Source organism: Mercenaria mercenaria, chromosome 1, assembly GCF_021730395.1.
Source record: "Mercenaria mercenaria strain notata chromosome 1, MADL_Memer_1, whole genome shotgun sequence".
Taxonomy (NCBI): domain Eukaryota; kingdom Metazoa; phylum Mollusca; class Bivalvia; order Venerida; family Veneridae; genus Mercenaria; species Mercenaria mercenaria.
Genome location: NC_069361.1, coordinates 91,471,403 through 91,498,307, shown reverse-complemented (window position 1 = coordinate 91,498,307; position 26,905 = coordinate 91,471,403). Strand labels below are relative to the sequence as shown.

The 26,905-nt window shown below is 36.3% G+C and overlaps 1 protein-coding gene across 2 annotated transcripts in view; it reads right to left on the bottom strand.

Moving 5' to 3' along the window:
* Positions 1–10,804: 10,804 nt before the first annotated feature.
* Positions 10,805–26,905, bottom strand: part of LOC123530548 (triokinase/FMN cyclase-like) — a 135,789-nt gene continuing 119,688 nt past the window's right edge. The window contains exons 10-17 of one of the 2 annotated variants that reach the window (XM_053517218.1): positions 25,854–25,973; positions 21,300–21,440; positions 20,301–20,435; positions 19,568–19,686; positions 18,524–18,627; positions 17,418–17,451; positions 13,724–13,810; positions 10,805–11,115 (exon numbers count right to left, since the gene is read on the bottom strand). In XM_053517218.1, the coding sequence (XP_053373193.1) occupies positions 10,966–11,115; positions 13,724–13,810; positions 17,418–17,451; positions 18,524–18,627; positions 19,568–19,686; positions 20,301–20,435; positions 21,300–21,440; positions 25,854–25,973 (890 nt within the window). In that variant the 3' untranslated portion in view covers positions 10,805–10,965. The remainder of the gene's footprint in view (positions 11,116–13,723; positions 13,811–17,417; positions 17,452–18,523; positions 18,628–19,567; positions 19,687–20,300; positions 20,436–21,299; positions 21,441–25,853; positions 25,974–26,905) is intronic. The other variant, XM_053517211.1, reaches the window with a different exon arrangement.

Below are 26,905 nucleotides of genomic sequence, written 5' to 3'. Positions count from 1 at the left end.
CTTGTTTGTTAGTTTTCTGTTTTGAGAAGCACTCCTGTCCATTTCACAGTGTTTAGCCTATGAACCAAAGTCAGCATCTTAAACTGACCACATAGCTAGCTAGATAACAGTTGGTTGAGTTAACCCTTATCATGCTGGACACAATTGATTCTGCCTTTGCAACCAGTGTAGATCATGATCAGCCTGCACATCCATGCAGTCTGATCATGATCTGCAGTTTGCCATTCAGTATCTTTTTCTTAACCCCTTTTAACAGTTAATGGTCCTGTCCAAATTGAAAGATGAACAAGTTCATTATAGAAATTTAGCAGGGTAAGGGTTAAACTGGAACTTTAAAGGAGTAGGCTTTACTGAAACAAAAGCCAGTATTAGCAACCAGCAGTTATCATTATTAGCAGCTTGATGTCTGTAGGAATTCTTAAGCTGAAACCACTTTAAGACCGCAATTGGTGTGAAGTTAAGAGGTGCTTTATTGGCGACCCAAAAATTTTCTAGTTACCTATGAGAAACCATAATACCAAGTTGCTCATTTCTTAACACTGACAAAATCTGGATGTCTTTCCTACTCGTATCGCTTAGTTCGCGGGAAATTTCATGTTAAAATCTTCTTACACATTTTTGTCCACAAATAAATATGAATTACAAATCAAGAACCAATTGATACTGTGAAATGTTTGCTGGATCAAATTCTGCAGAATAGTACTGGAGCTGGACCCAGGAACACTTTGCCTAACTGACTAGCACACAACTGAAATACTAGTAGATGTACTCTTGAACAAGAAAATGTTTAATCAGAAGTCCACAACAGAGCTGTAACTCCAGAAAAAATAATCAAACATGACAGTCACTGTAATATGTGAATGTCCACAGCATGCTGATGATGTATAGTAAGTTTTATTATGCCCCTGCCATAAAATGGGGTGAGGGGGTCATATAGTGTTACCCCTGTGTGCGTTTGTATGTTCGGGAAAGGGTGGTGTTCGTGTCCGGGCCATAACTTTGACATGCGTGGTCCAATTTCAGAATAATTTCACAGAAATAATAAGCATGGATAAATGATGTGTCATGCGCAACAACCAGGTCTAAGGTCAAGGTCACAGTCCTTGGTTGAACTAAGCCAATTTTCACTACATATATACTGATAATGTGGTCTTTGTGTCCGGTCCATAACTTTGACAGGCACGGTTCGATTTCAAAATAATAAGCGTGGATAGACGATATGTCATGCGCAAAACCAGATCCCTAGGTCTAAGGTCAAAGTCACAGAGGCCAAAGGTCACATACAAGAATGACTTTGTCCTGAGCATTTCTTCATGCATGGAGAGATTTTGATGTAAGTTGGCTCATTTGTATACCATCATGAGACAGAATGTCATGCGTATGAACCAGGTCCCTAGTTTAGAATTACTTCCCTTTGTTGTTCTATAAATAGCTTATATTGTAACTTTTTTATTACTGGTTGTAGGGAAAAATCAAACCACTTTTCTGTAGTACAACATGCATGTTGCATCCAATTTTTTTTTTTATGCCCCCGAAGGGAGGCATATAGTTTTTGAACCGTCTGTCGGTCTGTCAGTCTGTCCGCAATTTTCGTGTCCGGTCCATATCTTTGTCATCGATGGATAGATTTTCAAATAACTTGGCATGAATGTGTACCACAGTAAGACAACGTGCAGTGCGCAAGACCCAGGTCCGTAGCTCAAAGGTCAAGGTCACACTTAGACGTTAAAGGATAGTGCATTGATGGGCGTGTCCGGTCCATATCTTTGTCATCGATGGATGGATTTTCAAATAACTTGGCATGAATGTGTACCACAGTAAGACGACGTGCAGTGCGCAAGACCCAGGTCCGTAGCTCAAAGGTCAAGGTCACACTTAGACGTTAAAGATCATTTTTCATGATAGTGTATTGATGGGCATGTCCGGTCCTTATCTTTGTCATTCATGCATGGATTTTAAAATAACTATGCATGAATGTGTGACACAGTAAGACGATGTGTCGCGTGCAAGACCCTGCTCCGTAGGTCAAAGGTCCTAAACTCTAATATTGGCCATAACTATTCATTCAAAGTGCCATTGGGGGCATGTGTCATCCTACGGAGGCAGCTCTTGTTTTAAGATTAACTTCCCTTGGCCAAGGGTCCTTCTTTTTATTTGTGAGCAGTACCATGCCTGTGACCTTTCTCGTGTTGCGGGGGCATCTGTGTCTGTGACACATTTCTAGTTTCAATTGGATGGAAACTATTGGATTTACGTACACAAGAACCTGTAAAGAACAGGTGGACAGACAGTACTGACAGTATTTGCCTCCAGAGATCTTTCGACACCAGACGCATAAAATGGGCTTAAGTCCAGAAAAACTAATTTGACATGGAAGTCCTGAAAACGTACACATTTCCACTCTTTATTGTTGGAAACTGTAGAAGTTGAATACACATTGTCCTTATGAAAGTCCAGAAAATAAGAACATGTCCACTTAGTTGAAGACATACAGTTCGGAAACTGTAGAAGCTGAGTACCCAACACAGTGTGATGGACAAAATGCAAAGTTCAAACACCATAATGTCTCCTGTGGGCATAAAAAGGGTTAAACAGAACAGTCAAGCTGCCCATAATTGTTCAAAAGCCAAAGGTTCTAACAGGAGAGATAGTATATAATTCATCATGAGTGGAAAACAGGCAATCTGACATAATGTATGCCTGTTGCAGCAAATCACTTTTAACTTTCAAACTACTCTAATTACTGAGTTCACAAGTTGTCAGTTTTCTAAATTTGTTCGAGGGCCACAACTTCAAAGCAACAAGGACTATTCATCTTGTTACTGAACTCTGCAACAATAATATGCCCATAAACATTCTGAATAAGTCTGGTGAATACTGGATAACAACTATTAGAGTTATTAAGTGGACACTGTCCATTTATGCAATTTTAAGTAATTCAAGGGCCATAACTCAAAAGTGTGACTAAGAATATCCAGCTGCTTATCAAACTTGTCTGCGATATTATTCCTTATTCTCATAAACATTATGACCAAGAATGGTGAACACTGAATAAGAACTATTTAAGTTAGAGAGCTGACACTGTCAATTTTCACAATTTTTAGTCATTCAAGGAAGGGCCGTAACTGCTGAGATGTAGGACATTCCAATCCCATCTATAAAAAAAAGAGCATAAAAACATTGTCAGTAGTAAGTGTCATTTCCCAAAAGTACATAATTTCTGTATTACAATGGCAATTTCATAGTTTAAATTTACAAGTTCTCTGCAATATCACACACATGATGATATTTATGACAGGTGGTTAAACTAGAACTGTCACAGGAGTGACTCATACCCCCACCATACGGTCTTGTCACAGAAGAATGGCAACCGTAAGGAATCTTAAAAATACTTTGGAGTACTTCATCCTGGGCTTCCACATATAAGTAATACTAGTATAATACTAGTATAGTAATACTAGTAAATATATTAAATCTCTAATATTAGAGATACACTAAAAGTGAATACAAAAAGTGTCTTACCGACCCATGTTACACAGAAAAATGTTTTACTTTTTACATAGGACTTATAATAAAAAGTTAGAAAATACCTAAAATATTGAAAATCTAAAATAGGATTTCTAAAATAGACTAATTCCTGGAATTTAAGGGGAAGAAACTCAGTACAAAGGTTAAAAAAGGTCACTTCCCTTTGGCTCTAAGCCAATCAGAATGAGATATAGTGAAAACACATCAAAATTAACCTTAAATTCTAAGTAAAAGGGGACACAATTCAAGAAAAATAGTGTCAGAGTTATGCATCTTGTGTCACATGATGTGGGTGATGAGGTGGAACATCTATTTTAAGTTTGAATCAAATCCATTCAGTAGTAATTGAGATAAAGTGAAAATACATCAAAATTAACCTTAAATTCTAAGTAAAAAGGGGCATAATTCATGAAAAATTGGTGTCAGAGTTATGCACCTTGTGTCACATGATGTGGGTGATGAGGTGGAACATCTATTTTAAGTTTGAATCAAATCAATTTTGTAATAATTGAGATATAGTGAAAATACATCAAAATCAATCTTAAATTTAAAGTAAAAGGGGACATAATTCATAAAAAAAATTATGTCAGAGTTAAGCACCTTATGTCACATCATCTGGGTGATGAGGTGGAACAACTATTTTAAGTTTGAATCAAATCCATTCAGTAGTAACTGAGATAAAGTGAAAATACAACAAAATTAACCTTAAATTCTAAGTAAAAGGGGACATAATTCATGAAAACTTGGTGTCAGAGTTATGCACCTTGTGTCACATGATGTGGGCACATGATGTGGGTGATGAGGTGGAACATCTATTTTAAGTTTGAATCAAATCCATTCAGTAGTAACTGAGATAAAGTGAAAATACATCAAAATCAACCTTAAATTCTAAGTAAAAGGGGCATAATTCATAAAAAAAAATGGTGTCAGAGTTATGCACCTTATGTCACATGATGTGGGTGATGAGGTGGAACATCTATTTTAAGTTTGAATCAAATCCATTTAGTAATAACTGAGATATGGTGAAAATACAACAAAATTAACCTTAAATTCTAAGTAAAAGGGGACATAATTCATGAAAACTTGGTGTCAAGAGTTATGCACCTTGTGTCACATGATGTGGGTGATAAGGTGGAACATGTATTTTAAGTTTGAATCAAATCCATTTGGTAATAACTGAGATAATAGATTTCGGGACGGGACGGGACGGGACGGGACGCGACAAAACTGACTCCTATATACCCCCCTCAAACATGTTTGGTGGGGGTATAATTACAACAAAAGTCAGAATTATATACTGGTATTTTCATTTTATTGGCAAGAGAAACACCCTCAAAATCCTCCTAAATTTATGTGCTATTAATCACTTACTAATAACTATAATCGCTGGCACACTGATTTTGGTTTTTTACATATGATATATATTTTTTGGCAAAACAAAATAAGAGAAATGATTAATTCCATTTAAAAAGGGTAACAATAACTAATGCAAACAAAAGGGACGGTTCAACCTGAACATCAGTTTAACAAACCACAAGCAAAGAATGATCTTTCAGAGTTTAGGATGCAATAAAATCATTCACTTTTAGATTTTAATGATATTTTGTAAACACAAACCAATTTTGAAGTTGAGGTCAAATTTGCAACAGATAATTCCTTGTACATGTATACAGCTGCTCAATAAAGGTCACATAAAATATTACCAGTCAATATGGATGGGACTTGTTTATGCTAAATCTTACAGCTATCAAAATTAATTAAGAAAAGTACCAAAACAAGAAGACCATGAAAGCCACATATTGCTCACCTAACTTAATTCTTCAAACCTGACCCAGCTTTCTGAAAAAACAACCGTTCAGACAGCCTCATAAAGATCAGACAGAAAATTTCCTCTGGAGTGTCAATTCTGCAAGTCTCATAAACTGGAAGTGATGGAGTAATGTCATTTATCCAGAAAATCTAGAATAAAGCCTTGTAGGTATTATACAGGTAGCAAATCTGATATATCCCGTGTATTAAGTGTTAAACAGTCATCTCTGTTGTATTTCTTCAGGTTTATTCTAACAAAATAAAGGTTTTCACCAAAACTTATTCAAAATAATAACATAAAATAAGCAGCAATGATAGCTGGCAAATTGTGAAAAATTAAGCACATGATTGTATCTACACATTTTATTTAGGCACATGGGTAAAAAAATAAGTAAATCTATATCTATGAAATGTTCATTAAAATAAACATTTTGAAACATTTCCCATATGCAAACAAGAGGACCATGATGGTCCTGAATCGCTCACCTCTTCCCACATGACCCAGTTTTGAGTATGACGTCATTATTTGACATAGTGACCTAGTTTCTGAGCTCATGTGACCCAGTTTTGAACTTGACCTAGATATTATCAAGATAAAAATTCTGACCAATTTTCATAAAGATCCATTGAAAAATATGGTCTCTAGAGAGGTCACAAGGTTTTTCTATTATTTGACCTAGTTTTCGAAGGTACGCGACCATGTTTTGAACTGTACCTAGATATCATCAAGGTGAACATTCTCACTAATTTTCATGAAGATCTCATGAAAAATATGGCCTCTAGAGAGGTCACAAGGTTTTTCTATTTTTATACCTACTGGCCTAGTTTTTGACTGCATGTGACCCAGTTTCGAAACTGACCTAGATATCATCAAGGTGAACATTCAGATCAATTTTCATGAAGATCCATTGAAAAATATGGCCTCTAGAGAGGTCAAAAGATTTTAATAATTTTAGACCTACTGACCTAATTTTTGACCGCAGTTGACCCAGTTTCAAACTTGACCTATATATCATCAAGATGAACATTCAGACCAAATTTCATACAGATCCCATGAAAAGTATGGCCTCTAGAGAGGTCACAAGGTTTTTTTTATTATTTGACCTACTGACCTAGTTTTTTAAGGCATGTGACCCAGTTTCAAACTTGACCTAGATATCATCAAGGTGAACACTCTGACCAATTTTAATGGAAATCCATTCACAAGTATGGCCTCTAGAGAGGTCACAAGGTTTTTCTATTTTTAGACCTGCTGACCTAGCTTTTGTCCGCACATGACCCTGTTTCGAACTTGACCTAGATATCATCAAGATGAACATTCAGACCAATTTTCATACAGATCCCATGAAAAATATGGCCTTCAGAGAGGTCACAAGGTTTTTCTATTATTTGACCTACTGACCTAGTTTTTGACCGCACGTGACCCATTTTCGAACTTGACCTAGATATCATCAAGATGAACATTCAGACCAACTTTCGTACAGATCCCATAAAAAATATGGCCTCTAGAGAGGTCACAAGGTTTTTCTATTATTTGACCTACTGACCTAGTTTTTGAGGACACGTGACCCACTTCCGAACTTGATCTAGATATCATCAAGGTGAACATTCTGACCAATTTTCATGAAGATCTCATGAAATATATGGCCTCTAGAGAGGTAACAAGGTTTTTCTATTTTTAGACCTACTGACCTAGTTTTTGACCACAAGTGACCCAGTTTCGAACTTGACCTAGATATCATCAAGATGAACATTCAGACCAACTTTCATACAGATCCCATGAAAAATATGGCCTTTAGAGAGGTCACAAGGTTTTTCTATTATTTGACCTACTGACCTAGTTTTTGAGGGCACGTGACCCAGTTTCGAAGTTGATCTAGATATCATCAAGGTGAACCTTCTGACCAATTTTCATGAAGATCTTGTGAAATATATGGCCTCTAGAGAGGTCACAAGGTTTTTCTATTTTTAGACCTACTGACCTAGTTTTTGACCGTACGTGACCCAGTTTTCGAAGCTGACCTAGATATCATCAAGATGAACATTCAGACCAACTTTCATACAGATCCCATGAAAATATGGCCTTTAGAGAGGTCACAAGGTTTTTCTATTATTTGACCTACTGACCTAGTTTTTGATGGCACATGACCCAGTTTCGAACTTGACCTAGATATCATCAAGGTGAACGTTCTGACCAATTTTCATGAAGATCTTGTGAAATATATGGCCTCTAGAGAGGTCACAAGGTTTTTCTATTTTTAGACCTACTGACCTAGTTTTTGATGGCACGTGACCCAGTTTCGAAATTGATCTAGATATCATCAAGATGAACATTCTGACCAATTTTCATGAAGATCTTGTGAAATATATGGCCTCTAGAGAGGTAACAAGGTTTTTCTATTTTTAGACCTACTGACCTAGTTTTTGACCGCAAGTGACCCAGTTTCGAACTTGACCTAGATATAATCAAGATGAACATTCTGACCAACTTTCATAAAGATCCAATGAAAAATGTTAGCTCTAGAGTGGTCACAAGCAAAAGTTTACGGACGGACGGACGGACGCACGGACGACGGACACCGCGCGATCACAAAAGCTCACCTTGTCACTTTGTGACAGGTGAGCTAAAAATGTCATCAAAATGTGATTATTCATAGAAGCCCATTGTGAACTTTGACCAGAAGACCAATATTTTCAAACTGGTCTAACAAGAAATTAAGCTCACAAGCATATCATATTTATTGGCTGACATTCCTTCGGATACAATAATACAGCTTACTAAAATTATACATTATAGAACAATTTTTGTTTCAAACATGCAGAACTACCTTAACTAGGTTTATTTGACAAAGTGACCCCCATCTTTACCTTTAACACAGCTTAAAACTTTAGATTTCACAAAAACAAACATTCTGACCAGAAGTCATATAGATAAGGCAGAAATTAAAGCCTCTAGAGTGTAAATAAGGATTTATCAACAAGTTTTGACCCTATATGACCAATTTTGAACCAAACTTAAGACTTCAAAAGAACAAACATTATGACCAAATTTCATAATGGTCAGGTAGTTAACAAGGTTTTTCTATAATTTGACTTAGTGAATGAGTTTTTACCCAATATAACCCAGATTCAAACTTATCCAAGATCTTATAAAGACAAAATATCTGAACAACAATAATGATGAATGGTGGCAGTGATGGATGACAACACACGGGTATCACAACAGCTCACCCTGACCACTTTTTCAGGTGAGCAAAAAAAAAAGAGAATATTTTTTAGCATTAGAAGAGGGTTAAGAACACAGTAATTTGAAAATTTTAGACAAATACAAGGTGTGTTCAGAAAGTTCCAAGACTCCATGGATAATTTCGTATGTTTTTAAGACACAAAAACCAAATTTGTACCAATTACAGACGTAAGCCTGGCCTTGTTTATACAATTTCAAAATCTTAACCTTCTATACTGATGTACTGAATAGTTATCGTATCCATAGCAGCCTCATATACACAATGCCGGCCCACACCTTATTTTATACCTTCCTTTTAGTTTTATTTGCATGTTTTGCTGATCAAAACACGGGAAACATCCTGTCTGTGTTGAAATGATGTCATAATTCACTTGCGATGATGTCAGATCATGTTTCTGCATTGAAATAAACAAACAGGTGCTCAAAAACATGGATCGTGACACCATAGAAAAGCGGCACGTTATCAAGCACCAATGTTTCACCAACAAAGACATGTGAAATGCTATATAAGTCATTCGGTGAGAAGACATTGAGCCGTGCTGTTGGGTTTGAATGGTATAGACAGTTTACAGAAGGAAGAACATCAACCGGTGATGATAGAAGAGCAGGGAGACCTGGTGTGGAAGCAGGGAAGGCTAGCATCGTGAAGGCTATGCTTGATATGGACAGGAGAATTTCTATATGCGAGTTTGTGTGACATTAGGGTGGCAACCATAAAAAGATAGTGTTGGAAACCCTTGATAACCTATGGTTTAAAAATGTGTTTGACTCTGAGGTTTGGCTGCACAAGAAATGTGAGCTGGTTAGTGGATGTTACTTTGAAAAGGAGTGACATTAACTGGACGTTGTGCTTAAAATGACATTGCTTTGGGCCGACAGCTCTATACTGTGAGTGTTAATTTTACTGTATTTCATATTTTTACAGTTGGAATGTAATTAAAATTTGTACACAATTACAAGTATGCTTAATCTATATATGCGTGATTTTTCAATATCACACCACTTCTTGCTTTTCTTATATGATCACAGTCTTGGAACTTTCTGTACACACCTCGTACATCAAGTTTTTAATGGCCTTAAATTATATAAAAACCTCTGCTGTTACTACAAATTTTATAACATTTAGAGCCTCAACACTGATAGAAATTTAGAAATCACAATAGCTCTATATTCATTCCAATCAATGGAAGAGACAGTTCAAAAATGTTTAAAATATTCATTGATATAAATAAATTTCTAAGATGATTGAAAACATTTAATAATACTGGTAATATATAATGTATAATATAGATGACAATACCATTTATGATAAATGACACTAGATACCACTCCAAGCATGTACAACATAGCACCAAAATGTATAACTTGCATAATTTGTATTAAAATGCAAGAAACAAAATACTGTAAAGCTATTTAATTTCATTGGCATAAAACTGGTTGTAACTGGCAAAATGACTGTTCAGTGTCGGTGAATTTCAAATTTTTAACAGAAATCATAAACAGAAAAAGGTTTGATCATTTGGAATTAATCAATTGAAACACCACACCCATGAAATAATTCCCTCACTGATACAATTCAAAAGTAAACGCTTTAATGTTAAATATAATGTTTTTCATAATGGCCCTATAACAAAACCCCAAGTTATTTTGTACTGTTCTTGAAGACGGATGAAAATTTCTCAATAGATCAAAGACCTATCACCATACCATTGTGAAAACACATTTTACATACAATCTAATCAAATACATAACAATCAAACAAAAACTTTGTGTTGTTTAATGTTTTGCCTACTTTTCCTTTGAGTAACAAGGAAAGTTATAATCTATTTTTGTTAAAACCAAAAACAATAATATAACAAGAGATCTCATATGATATATAAAAAACAATGTAAATCCTCTCTCCTATAAAATGCAGTAAAATTACACTAATTCACATTAATTTAATTAAAGACTAGTTTCATGACTATTATAATTATTTCTTAAAAAAAAAAACTATTTGTTATCACACCTTGACATTTATCATGATTTGAGCCGTGCCATGGGAAAACCAACATAGTGGGTGTGCGACCAGCATGGATCCAGACCAGCCTGCGCATCCGCGCAGTCTGGTCAGGCTCCATGCTGTTCGCTTTTAAAGCCTATTGGAATTGGAGAAACCGTTAGCGAACAGCATGGATCTTGACCAGACTGCGCGGACGCGCAGGCTGGTCTGGATCCATGCTGGTCGCACACCCACTATGTTGGTTTTCCCATGGCACGGCTCATTTGTATCTGACAAACAGTATAATTATGTAGAAACCTTGTAACAACTAGAACTGTAGCAGTCAAATTTTCACATTATAAAATGATAGGAAAAGTTTTATGGAATGAACAGTCTGCCATTAGACAAGCAACTCTAGTATAGCTTTCAACCAGACAGCAACAGCCATAGCACCGGGATCTGCTTTCGTAAGTAGGTCAGCACTGACATAACTGGCACGTCCTGCACGAGCTTTCATATCCTTTGTACTCTCTGCAGCACTTTCTCCTGCCTGAAATATACAACACAAAATATCGACCAATACTAAACATATCTGCTGTCCTTATCTAACCCTAAGTAGAGCTATCACTGCAAGTGAGTCATACCTCCATAAAAGTATTTTGTTAGTGAAAATTTCTTGTAATCAAGGCCTTCAATAACTCTTTTTGCCACTCATAACTGAGTTATCAATTAAGTGAAAGTTATAAATCTATAGTGCTAAATTTTCGAAAAGGTTTTAAGTAGTAAAATTCAAGAAAAAGAGAGAACATTAATTTTTATAATCATGCAAGACTAAATTATGCTTCTGATGGTTCCACTTTCTCTCTTTGCGACCTAGCAATGTATAGAGTTACACTAAATTCCTTTCAGTAGGCTGAAAGTTGTTGTCTTAAATGTCTAAAAATAAATAACAAATTTAGAAAAACTTCAGGTGTCGGTGGACAGCAACACTTGACTACATTTATATCCAAAAAGCCTTGTCACTAAAGAAAATGAAAAAAGGAGCATAACTCTGTAAATAAACAAACAAGAGCGCCGCCAAGCAGGGCAATATACGCCCGAAGGCTTACATCATAGGATGGGAGCAAAATTTTAAGAACTTGACTGTTGTAGCCCCAAAGGACTGGAACAACAAAAGGAAAACTTCAAAAAACAAATCTAAGTCCACAAAAAAAATATTCAAAGTCTACAAAAAAATCCTTATCAGGTACAAGTATGTAAAAATACACCTTAAAATTAGAGGTACCATCCATGTTGTACCACAGAAAAGTGGTCTCGGTTTTTCCCTACGGCCAATAATAAAAAAGTTTCAAAATAAGCTATTTATAGTAACATAAAAGGGAAGTAATTCAAAAAAAAAATTATTGTAAGTTCAAAAATGAGATCTGCCAAATAAAAACAAGAGCACTGCAATGCAGAGCAATATACACAAAGCAAAGTCATATATGACCTTTGACCCTTAAGTGTGACCTTGACCTTGAAGCAAGTCATCCCGAGCATGCGCTCTGCACATTGTTACAATGTGGTGAACATTTCTGCCAAGTTTCTTTGAAATCCTTCCAGCAGTTCAAGAGTTACAGAGCGGACACGAAACAAACTGATATGACTTTTGACCCCTAAGTGTGACCTTGACCTTGAAGCAAGTCATCCCGAACATGCGCTCTGCACGTCGTCTTGGTGTGGTGAACATTTGTGTCAAGTTTCTTTGAAATCCTTCAAGGGGTTCAAGAGTTACAGAGCGGACACGAAACAAACTGATATGACTTTTGACCCCTAAGTTTGACCTTGACCTTGAAGCAAGTCATCCGGAACATGCGCCCTGCACGTCGTTGTGGTGTGGAGAACATTCGTGTCAAGTTTCTTTGAAATCCTTCAAGGGGTTCAAGAGTTACAGAGCGGACACGAAACAAACTGATATGACCTTTGACTCCTAAGTGTGACCTTGACCTTGAAGCGAGACATCCAAAACATGCGCTCTGCACATCGTCTCAATGTGGTGAACAACTGTGTAGAGTTTCCTTAAAATCCTTCAAGGGGTTCAAGAGTTACAGAGCGGACACAAAATTGCTAACGGACAGACACAAAATTGCTAACGGACAGACGGACACCAGCGTCATAACATAATACGTCCCTTCGGGCGTATAAAAAGAATTATGTAATTTGAGCATCGTAATTATGTCACACCATCACAGTGTGTGAATTTCTATCCATTCCCACCAGTACTTACTGAGATACCAGTTTACCCATACAAACTTAACCAAAAATTACCAAATACAGAAAGGAAACATTTTGTTAAAACGCGAAATAGAGTTATGGAACATGTGGAATGCACATCAGATCATCACAGTGAACAAGTGCTTTAAGTTTCTACCTTTTTCCACAAGTGGCTGCTGAGGTAACAGCATACACACAAAAACTTTACCAAATTGGGATGCCAACGGGAATGTCACCGCCAGGTGAGTGTAATAGCTCTACCTATTCTTCCAACAGTCAAACATTACATATTCTGTCTTCAAGTAGTTCCCAGCAGTTTTCTATATATTTTCTGTTTGTGTTGCTCCAAACCCTGTACAGTTTACCTCAAATGTTTTGTTCCTCTGATTGCAACAATCAGTGATGTGTTTTACTGTACCCTAAGTTCTCTTAACAAAGTCATTTTTAAGTGCTAAATGGAAAATTATTTGAGCCACACCATGAGAAAACTAACACAGTGCGTTTGCGCATCCGCGCAGTCTGGTCAGGATCCATGCTGTTCGCTTTCAAAGCCTATTACAATTTGAGAAACCGTTAGTGCAGGCTGATCTGGATCCATGCTGGTTGCAAATGCACTATGTTGGTTTTCTCATGGCACGGCTCATTTTATGTCAACATGTCTTATGATCCTAAAAGCTTGTTTAAAGTTTGAAAATAATATCTGTATTGGTTCCAGAGATATTCAAGGAAAACTATTTGAGACAGGATGCTGCATTATCCAAGTGGGAAAATGGAAATAATTTTGTTAAAAGAAGTTGTCTGCTTGTCTTATCATCCTGAAAGCCTCATTAACTTTCTAGTGAATTCACCATTGGACAGTATCAGACAGTTTCCTTGTATGGAACCAACATCTATATAACACATACCTTTACAGCTTCTCTAAATGCTTCCACAGGTGAGGAATCTGCTAATTTTTTCTCAAAGGTTTCCTTTGCTGCCCACAGTGCATCTAACTACAATTTAAAATCTTCAATGATTATTTTAGAAACATTTCAAGACCACACACTTGATTGCTTCCAAGTTCTTACAGCCTTTAAAGTCTTTTCACACTAGTCTAGACATATAAAGGATCCCTTGAGTAGATCTGACTTAGATGAACATTTTTTTACAATGAAAAAGAAATAAAAGCATTGAACTACAAGAGGGTCATGATGACCCTGAATCACTCACCTGAGTTACTGAGGCGGGGGCCTCTTTTCACCAAAGGGGCATAATTCCTATATAATTCCTATATAACTCATATAACAAGTGACCCACAGGGCGGGGCCTCTTTTCACCCCAGGGGCATAATTTGAACAATCTTGTTAGAGATCCACTAGGCAATGCTACATACCAAATATCAAAGGCCTAGGCTTTGAACTTTCAGAAAAGAAGATTTTTTTCCCTATAGATATGTCTATGTTAAATTTGGGACCCCTAGGGCTGGGCCTCTTTTCGACCCAGGGGCATAATTTGAACAATTTTGGTAGAGGAACACTAGGCAAGGCAACATACCAAATATCAAAAGCCTATGCCTTGCAGTTTCAGGCAAGAAGATTTTTAAAGTTTTTTCCTATATAAGTCTATGTAAAACTTGAGACCACCCCCCCCCCCCCCCCCCCCCCCGGGCAGGGCCTCTTTTCGACCCAGGGGCATAATTTGAACAATTTTGGTAGAGGACCACAAGGCAATGCAACATACCAAATATCAAAAGCCTAGGACTTGCAGTTTCAGACAAGAAGATTTTTAAAGTTTTTTCCTCTATAAGTCTATGTAAAACTTGAGACCCCATCCCGGGCAGGGCCTCTTTTCACCCCAGGGTTATAATTTGAACAATTTTGGTAGAGGACCACAAGGCAATGCTACATACCAAATATCAAAAGCCTAGGTCTTGTGGTTTTAGACAAGAAGATTTTTAAAAACAAGAGGGTCATGATGACCCTGGATCGCTCACCTGAGTAATATGAGCTACATGTTTCAAATGTCAAACTGATAATAAAATATTAAGAAAGTCAGTAGGCCACATTCATGGTCAATGAAATTCAGTTTTACGATTGGCGTGCAAAACTGTGTATATCATCATAATTTCAAGGCTGTATCTTTAAAAACAAGAAAGTAGGTCAGTAGGTCAAGATCACAGTCAAGTGACATCATATTACTTTAGGTCATCAGGTAATTATATTTAAACAGTCTTGGAAATAGGATCAAGTGATTTTTTAAGTATTTTTTCCTATATAACGCACATAATAACTAAGTGACCCCAGGGCAGAGCCTCTTTTAACCCCAGGGGCATAATTTGAACAATTTTGGTAGAGGACTACTATACAATGCATCATACCAAATACCAAAAGCCTAGGTCATACGGTTTCAGACAAGAAGATTTTTAAAGCTTTTTCCTATATAAGTCTATATAAAACTTGGGACCCCCAGGGCAGGGCCTCTTTTCACCCAAGGGGTACAATTTGAACAATTTTGGTTGAGGACCATAAGACAATGCTACAAACCAAATATCTAAAATTCCTATACAAGTCTACGTAAAACTTGTGATCTCTGGGGCAGGTCCCCTTTTCACCCCAGGGGCCAAATTGAACAATCTTACTTGAGGACCATTAGATGATGTTACACGCCAAATATCAAGGCTCTACGCCTTGCGGTTTTGGACAAGAAGATTTCTAAAGTTTTTCCTTTAGGTTGCCATAGCAACCAGAATTCTGTGTGGAATTCAATTTTTTGAACAATTTTGAAAGGGGGGCACCCAAGGATTATTCCTGTGAAGTTTGGTGTAAATCTGTCCAGTTGTTTTCAAGAAGAAGATTTTTTTAGAAAATGTTGACGGACAGACGATGCACAACTGACGACGTTCGACGGACATTGAGCGGTCACAAAAGCTCACCATGGCCTTTGGCTCAGGTGAGCTAATAAAAACTGATCTCTTATAACAGAGGATCTGTGTTTGACAGTTTACTGACACTATAAATTTACAGGTTTGTGTTTATCAGTCTCTCTAGACTACATCATGTGACAGATACTGTCAAGTTCTAATATTGCTGAAACCATCTAAGCTTGCTGAAACCAATCTGACATTGAACAATAGTATAAAATCTAAGCTAGCTGAAATCATTCCAACACTGAACAGCAGTATGAAATCTAAGCATGCTGAAACCATTCAGACATTGAACAGCAGTATGAAATCTAAGCTCACTGAAACCATTCAGACATTGAACAGCAGTATGAAATCTAAGCTCACTGAAACCATTCAGACATTGAACAGCAGTATGAAATCTAATCTTGCTGAAATCATTCAGACAATGAACAGTGGTATGAAATCTAATCTTTCTGAAATTATTCAGACATTCAACTGCAGTTTGAAATCTAATCTCGCTGAAACCATTCAGACATCAAACAGCGGTATGAAACCTAATCTTGCTGAAATTATTCAGACATTAAACAGTGGTATGAAATCTTATCTCACTGAAACCATTCAGACATTAAACAGCATTTTGAAATCTAGTCTTGATGAAACCAATCAGACAATGAACATCAGTATGAAATCTAAGCTCACTGAAACCATTCAGACACTGAACAGCAGTATGAAATCCAATCTTGCTGAAATCATTCAGACAATGAACACTGGTATGAAAGCTTATCTCGCTGAAATCACTAAGACATTGAACAGTGGTATGAAATCTAATCTTTCTGAAATCATTCAGACAATGAACAGTGGTATAACACTCTAGGCTTGCCGAAATCATTCAATCAATGGACAGTGGTATGAAATCTAACTTTGCTAAAACCATTCAAACACTGACCAGCAGCATGAAATCTAATCTTGCTGAATAAACCATACAGACATTGAACAGAACTATGAAGCCAATCTTGCTGAAACTATTCAAACATGTCATTTTGTTGATGGTTACTGTACCAAGTTATTTCAAAATGTCACAATGCACAACAAAGTTATCAGTCAGACAAGATTTTTTGCACACAAATACATATGTACACACAGACACGTGTATGCAGACCTGATTAACACTACATGCCTTCATCCAACTTTAGCAAGAGACATTATATAAATATCATATGACAGCATGTGTGACACTGATATTGTCAACCTGAGGGCAGAATATCACCCGAAGGGGAAGCCGAGTGGCGACATTCTATTTCGAGGGTTGACAATATCAATGTCACACATGCTGCCATATGATATTTATTTTATTATACCGAACAAAATTAAGTACAGAAAAAGGTTAAAAAATGCTTTTAATTCATTTAATCCAACAGTTTCATCTTTTCAACATCCTCATGAACAAGTTCAACAAGGTAAACAAAATACTATATAATATTATATGTGTACAAAAGAGGCAATCATTTCATGATTTGGCTAAAAAATTGAAGCAGTTATTTGCCCTTATATGACATTCTAAATATCAGCGTGGTCACATGACCTGACAGTCACTTTCGCTTGGTCATGTGTCAAAAAGGTTGAAAATGTTTTTGATAGTCAAAATATCTCTTTCTCGTGTAATGGGATTTTATCATTGTATACTAAAGTGAGGTATAATAAAAAAAAGATCAACATACCATGGTTCTATCTCCTGGCTCTGCACCACCATATCTGCAAAATATCTTTATCGATTTATTAAATTTTGATGAACATAAAATATCAATCATTCAACTGAAATGGGACAAAACAAATTTTCTGTACAAACTTCCTCCAAGAAAAACAAACCCTCACTGTTTTTTTTTTTTTTTTTAATGAAGCAGACAGAACTCCTACAGCAGTTTTAACAGGTAGAAAAAAACAACAACTTCCATTGAAATTTCGAAGTAAACTTAGTGGTTTAGTCCCCTGCAGCAGAAATTTCAAACTGGACAAATCGCTCTCATTGAAATTTCAAAGTAGATAAAATCCCTCTCACTGAAATCATGTTTCATGTACATGTGATCCAAGTGCAAAATTCACCCTCTGTTGTGTTAACAACTTCTAGGATTTGACAAAGTCACCTATTTTTTGGATCCCTGATGACCAAATGTCCAACTTCACCTATATTTCACTTATAAAATAGTTCTAAGCCTAGGTTGTTTCATACAGACAAAGATGAAAATGTAGCCTCTATGGTGTTAAAATTTTGTAAAGTTCTTCTATGTTTTTATATAATTTTATTTTTAATCTCCGATGTGGTCAAGGTGAGCTAAAAAGAATATGAAAAATGTTTTAGGATTAAATCTCTGCTTTTATATGGCTAAAAAAAAGAAAGCTGTTAAAACTGAAAAGATTTCTTATCTCCTCTTTTCCAATTTCATCTAACTGATACTCTGTAATCTGCTGTAAAATCATTTAATTTCGTGGGCATGAAATTTTGTGGTTTTGGTCAAAACGGCAATTTCGCAGGGATATGAATTTGTGTATTTCAACTTTTGGACAAAAAATGAATGGGAATTTTACTTGTTAATTGGGATTAAATTTTTTGGATTGACTCAACAACGAAATCCACGAAAATTAGTCCCCCATGAAAATTAATGATTTCGTAGTATACTGACAAAACCTGCAAGCACATTAATCTGGACTCTGTAACCTAGGGTGATAAAACCAGCAAGCAAACATAACTTATTAGAACTTGTCATTCTTGTCAACTAGTCGATAACAGTTCTCTACAATTGAGGTTGGACATTTACACCAGTACTACCTTTGTATTGCAGCTATTCCTGCAGCCATTGCCTGTAACCATGTTTGTGACGTGACTTCTTTCTGTAGCTGGCTTGATGCAGCAGTGAAAAACAAACTGTAAATCTGTAACCAAATCAAACTTTAATTACAGAAATAGCCTTTGGAAGACAGGGTCTGAACTCTTATATCATGTGCTGTATATCAATAAAATTGTTTGCAACTTTTATTTTTACTACTGTACATTACTGATTAATCTACCTTTTTGCAGTGATTTATCTTTAAATGTAAGACAATGTAATTCATTCTATAGATCATTTAAAAGAACTCCAAGAATGGTTATAAGAATTTTTTTAAATTTTCAAGATTTCTTTATTAATTTTGTAGATCAGGTAATACTTGTGTCAGTATTTTTTATTTCTGCCAATATTTGTAGCTACTAATGAACTTTAAGCAGGTATCAGAATTATACAGTATTATGTTCAGCTACCATTTGTTTATTCATAAGAACTTATTTGAGATTGATAACATAAATAAAAGTGACGTAAAAAATATCTACTGTTTAATCCACCTAATCCATAACAGGTTTCACATGACATGCAGCTTTACTATACTTAATTATGCAATATGCACAAGTATTACCTGATCTACAAAATTAATCATGAAATCTGAATAATGTCAACAAGATTTTGTCTTTAAATTTGTCAACTGACAGAGTTTTCATTAATAAGCTCTCCTAATATACTTAAGATAAGCTGCTTACCAGTAAAATAATTGCAAGTCTGTATTTTGACAATTTTTGAAGCTATGTGATGAAGTATAAAACTGAAGACCCCAAGCCAACAGAATTGCCCCTTCCTAACAGGAAAGACTTCTTTATCCAAAGTAGGCTTTCAAACTCAAACAGATTAGGGACAAGCACTCATAATTAAGTAACCTTACCCATTCAGCCACGAAGGCATCACTGACTGGCTTAAAAATTATGAATATCTATGGCTACATGAACAAGAATGCTGGAGATTAGTACCACCACTACACACTGTCAAAAAACATCAAACTAACATACCCCTCCAGAGGATCCCCCCATAACTGATTCTACAATACTGGCAAGTTCTAGTGACAGCTGGGACGGATTGGTGACAGGCAGACCTGGAGTTTCCTTTTTACCCAGTTTTTCTTTGATACCTGAAACAATTCATTACCATTATTATAATGGTGTATAAAATAGGCAGCTGAAGCATTTCTGCCAATGAATACATTTTTAATACTCTACAATGCTTGGACCAACAGTCGAAATGGTGATCATATGCATGAAGTTTCATTGAAATCAAGTATTAAATTTGTTTCACAAACTCCCATGCACCAATAATGCAAGTGTACACAATTTGTCTTAAACAATGGATCATAAACTGTGCATGCTTTAATAAATGCCATTACAAAATACCCATGATAACAATAATTATTCACCTGACATAAAATGTCCCTGATTTTCAATATTTTCTGAAATTTACAGCAGGAGATGTTACTGTCATTAACCCTTACCATGCAGGACACGATTAATTCTGCCTTCGCGACCAGTGTAGATCATGATCAGCCTGCACATCCATGCAGTCTGATCATGATCTGCACAGTTCGCTATTCAGCCAGTACCTTTTAGGTAAGCACCACTTTTTTATCAGCTGGTACTGTCCAAATTGGAAGACGGACCAGTTCATTTTAGAAATTTTAGTTTTCAGTATTGTTACATTAAGTATTTCTAATTATCTCCCTTTTAATAGTTCTGACAACATATATCATACACTGAGCTCCTCTGGCCATTGTAGAGCCACAATCACCATCCCCACTTTCACTGTCCAGACCATCCAACATTTCCTTCACTGACTGTAGACTGTCACATACTTTCTCTATGATATCATATATTCTATCACCTTCAGCTAGAATATATAGAACACATTAAAATTAAATCCATCTTTACAACCCTTTCAATAAGTTGAAGCAGTTACATGATTACGGATAAAAACTTGTATCGATCAACTCACAGGTAGAGCCAAAAACACATAAAGATCTCTAGCTGTGCTATCATGACAGTTTGAAATCATAACAATGTAACATCAAACACAATTTTCTGGAAAAAATGACGAACCACTGCTATTCCTTTTTCTCAATTAGTTTTCTGTATCTTGAATTTAACAATAAAAGTTTAACAATTGTTGATATTTAGGTACAGTCCATATGAGGATTTATAAACCTGCTTTCATGTATGATATTGACATAATTAACAACACTGACATGTTGATGCCACACAAAGTCTTCTACGTCAAAGTCACATATATTATCTGTTAAAGTGAAGTTTTAAGATTTCAGAGTGCCACTAAGCAGAGCAAAGTATGTCCTTAGCATTGTATTTACCAAATAACCATGACCTGTAACTAAGAAACCTTAAAATCAAAAGTTCAAGGTGACTGTGCTTTTTGCACTAAGGGTTACTGTGACCTTGACATTTTACCCACATTGCTTAGAATCAATAGGAATCATCCATTATTGGTGGACAGTGTGCTTGTCCAGTTTGAGGATTGTAGGTCAAGAAATTCTCAAGAATATGCACAAAAAAGGTTTTTGCAATAAAGTCACTGTGACCTTGACCTTTAACCTACTAACCTCAAAGTCAATAATGTTCATCCTCTGTCCTCAAGCACTGTGCCCATTGGGTATGAGGATTCTACGTCAAAACAGACACATGACAAGAAACATCAGATACCAAGTCCCTTTAGGTGTATAACAAAAATATGTAAACTGACCCTTAGAAATACTTAAGCCTTGTGCTTCCTGTACTTCAGAGCTAGGTCCACCTATAGGCATCATGGGTGCTGGTGTTTGTCTGTCTGTCTGTCCTGGTCCCAACAATGGAACAAGCCAAGCTGGAGCTGATGTTGGAGCATCTACAGAGATAAAAATTCAGATATATAGTGTAGTAAAATAAACATGACTTGACTTAAATTTATATTAACTTTTCTTTCACAACAGTTCTACAATTTAATTCTTGACATTTTAATAAAAGATTGCTTATAGGATATGCTTATCTAACATCTGATGAAAACATCCTTGACATGTTATAATGATGGAGACCAGACAGTTCTAACAGGAAATACTTAAGAAAATATCTGATGAAAGCATCTCCAAGATGTACTAATCATATTGATAGTGCCTAATGTTTTCAAAACAGGTATGAAGTTAAAAATCTTTGAAATCCATGCAGATTTACACTATATATGTATTTCTCAAAATGAATTTTGTAACTAAATGTACATAATTTTCTGAGCATTGTTATATTTTTATACAACTGAAATTTTGTGATCAAGGAAATGTAACTCTTCTTGGGCATGTACAGCAGAAAAAAAAGGGGCATAATATACCGGGGTATTGGATATTTTCTATCTGAATGCATTTTTTTCAACAGTGATCTGGATTGCTAAACATTGGTGCAATACACTGTTTGCTTAAGAAATAATATATCTCATCCAGTGATTTGTTGAATAATATCATTGTTTGGAGTTCAAATGCGAAGGAATTATATCACGAGGGCGCAGCCCAAGTGATATAGTAATATGCATCTGAATGACAAACAATGATTTTATTCAAGAGCAAATCACTAAATGAGATATATTATTTCGATTCTAACACGTCACCAAGGGTTTTAAGTACATCCTTGACGACGTCCATAAAATATTTGCCTGTTTTTTGTAGGTTTCTTTTTCAAGCGCCGCTATGCCATTTGACGCTACGACGTAATAATTGTGACGCCAGAACAGTGAATTGTTGTAAAATAACACACAACTTTCGGCCTTCTTCATTTAATAGGAAAATGAATCAAGTCGTGTTAGAATAAAGTACAGTGGATAAATGTGATGTGCTTCAAATACATGTAGGCGGTGTAACCAACAAACAAGAGGGCCAAGATGGCCCTAGGAAGCTCACCTGAGAAACACACCATAACACACCTTAACAGTGTTAACATGTTTGACCTAGTGATTTCATGGAAAAAAATATTCTGACAAATTATCATTAAAATTGGAGCAAAAATCTTGAGTATAAATAAGTTTGTTTTTTTATTCGACCTGTGACCTAATTTTTGACCCCAGAGTATGAGACCCATATTCGAACTTGACTTTCATTTCATAAAGACTATCATTCTGACCAAATTTCATGAAGATCAATTAGAAAATACAGCCTCTATTGCATACATACGGTTTTTCTTTGATTTGACCTAGTGACCTAGTTTTTGACCCAAGATGACACATTTTCAAAATCGGCCTAGATTTCATTAAGGTTATTATTTTGACATAATTTCAGGAAGATCAATTGAAAAATACAGCCTCTATCGCATATACAAGCTTTTCCTATGATTTGACCTAGTGACCTACTTTTTGACCCCAGATGACCCATATATTCAAACTTGACCAAGATTTCATTAAGGTAATCATTCTGACCAAAATTCATGAAGATTAATTGAAAAATACAGCCTCTATCGCATACACAAGGTTTTTCTTTGATTTGACCTAGTGACCTACTTTTTGATCCCAGATGACTAATTTTCAAACTCAGCCTAGATTTCATCAAGATAATCATTCTGACCAAAATTCATGAAGATTAATTGAAAAATACAGCCTCTATCGCATACACAAGGTTTTTCTTTGATTTGACCTAGTGACCTAGTTTTTAAACCCATATGACCAATTTTTGAACTCGGCCTAGATTTCATCAAGGTAATCATTCTGACCAAAATTCATGAAGATCAGTTGAAAAAAACAGTCTCTATCGCATACACAAGGTTTTTCTTTGATTTGACCTAGTGACCTAGTTTTTAACCCCAGATCACCCATTTTCGAACTCAGCCTAGATTTTATCAAGGTAATCATTCTGACCAAAATTCATGAAGATTAATTGAAAAATACAGCCTCTATCGCATACACAAGGTTTTTCTTTGATTTGACCTAGTGACCTAGTTTTTAAACGCAGATGACCCATTTTCGAACTCGGCCTAGATTTCATCAAGGTAATCATTCTGACCAAAATTCATGAAGATTAATTGAAAAATACAGCCTCTATCGCATACACAAGGTTTTTCTTTGATTTGACCTAGTGACCTAGTTTTTAACCGCAGATGACCCATTTTCGAACTCGGCCTAGATATCATTAAGGTAATCATTCTGACCAAATTTCATGAAGATCAGTTGAAACAAGTGAATGAAGTATTGCCATGCAATACAAAGTCCCCTACTGGAAGGCACGTAATTTTCTCTACTGCAGTATAACATAATGAACTGATATCTGTCAATGATGTATAAACAATATTGTACTACATATACAATATGTTATAACAACACACTTGGATTAAAATGTGCATATATAAAAACCCACAGTTGTTTTCATATTGAATTTTTTTGGCTGATTATAAAAATGTTATCATGTAAGTTATTTATAGTAACAACAAAGGGAAATTAATCTTTAAAAAAAAAAAAAAAATAATAATAATAATATAAGTCCACAAGAAACTCTTTACCAGGTAGAGATAGGTCAAAATACACCAAAAAATTGGATGTAACATGCATGCTGTACCACAGAAAAGTGGTCTCGATTTTTCTCTACCACCAGTAATAAAAAAGTTACAATAAAATCTATTTAAAGTAACAACAAAGGGACGTAATTCTAAAAACAAGGGTGCCTCATGGTGGTGAACATCTGGTCCAAGTTACATCAAAATCCCTCCATGCATGAAGAAAAAATGTTCAGTACAAAGTCATTCTTGAATTTGACCTTTGACCTCTAAATATGACCTTGACCTTAGACCTAGGGACCTGGTTCTTGCACATGACATGTTGTCTCATCCAGGGAATTATTTGTGCCAACTGATATCTAAATCCTGCTTTGCATGACAAAGTTATAGACCGGACAGGAAAAAAATCCTCTTGACCTTTGATCTCAAAGTGTGACCTTGACCTTTAAGCTAGGGTACTGGGTGTTGCGCATTACAAGTCGTCTCATCATGGGAAACATTTGTGCCAAGTAATATTAAAATCCCTTCATGGATGGCAGAGTTATGGACGGGACAGGAAAAAAACTCTGTTGACCTTTGACCCCCAATTGTGACCTTGACCTTTGAGCTAGGGGTCCAGGATTTGCGCATGACACGTCGTCTCATCATGGGGAACACTTGTGCCAAGTAATATTAAAATCCCTTAATGAATGTCAGAGTTATGGACCGGGCACGAAACAGACCCTGTTCATGCTATGTTAACATTTGACTGCTAAGTGTGACCTTGACCTTTGAGCTAGGGGTCTGAAAGTTGTGCATGACACATCGTCTTATTATGAGGTACATTTGTGCCAAGTAATATTAAAATCCCTTCATAGATGAGAGAGTTATGGACCGGACAGGAAAAAAGCCTTGTTGACCTTTGACCTCCAATTGTGACCTTGACCTTTAAGCTAGGGGTCCAGGTTCTGCGCATGACACGTTGTCTCCTCATGGGGAACATTTGTGCCAAGTAATATTAAAATCTCTTCATGGATGGGAGAGTTATGGACCGGACAGGAAAAAAGCCCTGTTGACCTTTGACCTGCAGTTGTGACCTTGACCTTTGAGCTAGGGGTCCGGGATTTGCGCATGACACGTCATCTCATCATGGGGAACATTTATGCCAAGTAATACTAAAATCCCTTCAAGGATGGGAGAGTTGTGGACCGGACAGGAAAAAAGCCCTGTTGACCTTTGACCTCCAATTGTGACCTTGACCTTTGAGCTAGGGGTCCGGGTTTTGTGCATGACACGTCGTCTCATCATGGGGAACATTTGTGCCAAGTAATATTAAAATCCCTTGATGGATGACAGAGTTATGGACCGGACACGAAATTGCGGACGGACGGAATGACGGAATGACAGAATGACGGAATGACGGAAAAGCGCATTCCTATAGTCCCCGAAACTGGTTTTCAACCAGTAGGGGACTAAAAAACAGTCTCTATCGCATACACAACGTTTTTCTTTGATTTGACCTAGTGACCTAGTTTTTGACCCCAGATGACCCATTTTCGAACTCGGCCTAGATTTCATCAAGGTAATCATTCTGACCAATTTTCATGAAGATCAGTTGAAAAATACAGCCTCTATCGCATACACAAGCTAAATGTTGACAGACAGACGACAGACTACGGACGCCAGACATCGAGCTATCAGAAAAACTCACCTGAGCATTGCTCAGGTGAGCTAAAAACAGGCATATATTTGACGACTTCGTCAAGAGTGTACTTAAAATCCTTGGGGATACTGACCAGTTCTTACTGGCTATACTCACCTAAACATCTTGTGAAAGTATCATTGAGATGTAACAAAGATATGGAGATACCAGCCATCTCTAAGGAAGTAACATATGCACCACAGTAGGCTCTGTCCACTTTCAAGCCTAGGTTTCCTTCTGTAAAGCATGAAAAAAATTGAATATAAAATTTGCAGTACTTCTAGCATCTTATCAACTGCTATGTTATTGAGTTTAACATCATACCAACACAATTATACATCATATGATGACTTTCCAGCCTTTGATGGAGAATGAACACTATGGTGCCCATATGTGCAGGATTTCATGTACTGTGAAATCATTAATATTCGTGGGGGACTAATTTTCATGCATTTCGTGGTTGAGTCAATCCACAAAATTTAATCCCAATGAAGAAGTAAAATTCTCATTCATTTAATGTTCAAAAGTTGAAATCCACGAATTCATATCCCCACGAAATTTCAGTTTTGACCAAACCCACGATATTTCATGCCCACGAAGTTTAATGATTTTACAGTATTGGCTGCATCGGGGTAGAATCAAAGATATTCTCACATGAAAGAATTTTACACCCCAAACAAGGTATTGAACAAACATCTTCAAGGGGGAATTAATTCAAAGTCATGACCTTAACTGCTTGGACATGGAGACTCCTTTCATGTTTGTATGAGACCATTATTGTTTAATGTCATCACATCAACAAACAATTCATTTACAGGTCGAGTTGCAAAAACTGCCTGCAATGGTACAAAATGACACAGTACGGATCCATCAAAACATTATCCAGTAACACAAAACAAACCACAACAAGGCAGTCTGAAAGACAGCTATATCCCCCGCCTCTAGTATGGATAGTGAAAGGGTTGATGGTATTGGGTGGAAGCATTGACGTTGTTACATATATTTTATAGTCCATGTATGACGACATGAATGAATTTGAAAATCCTTCAAGGGGTTTAGGAGATACAGAGTGGACACAAAATGGAAGGCTCAAACCTTTTACCTTGAGTTGTGACCTCGACCTTGAGCCAACATGGCTGACTCATGAGTTCTGCAAATCGTCCTGATGA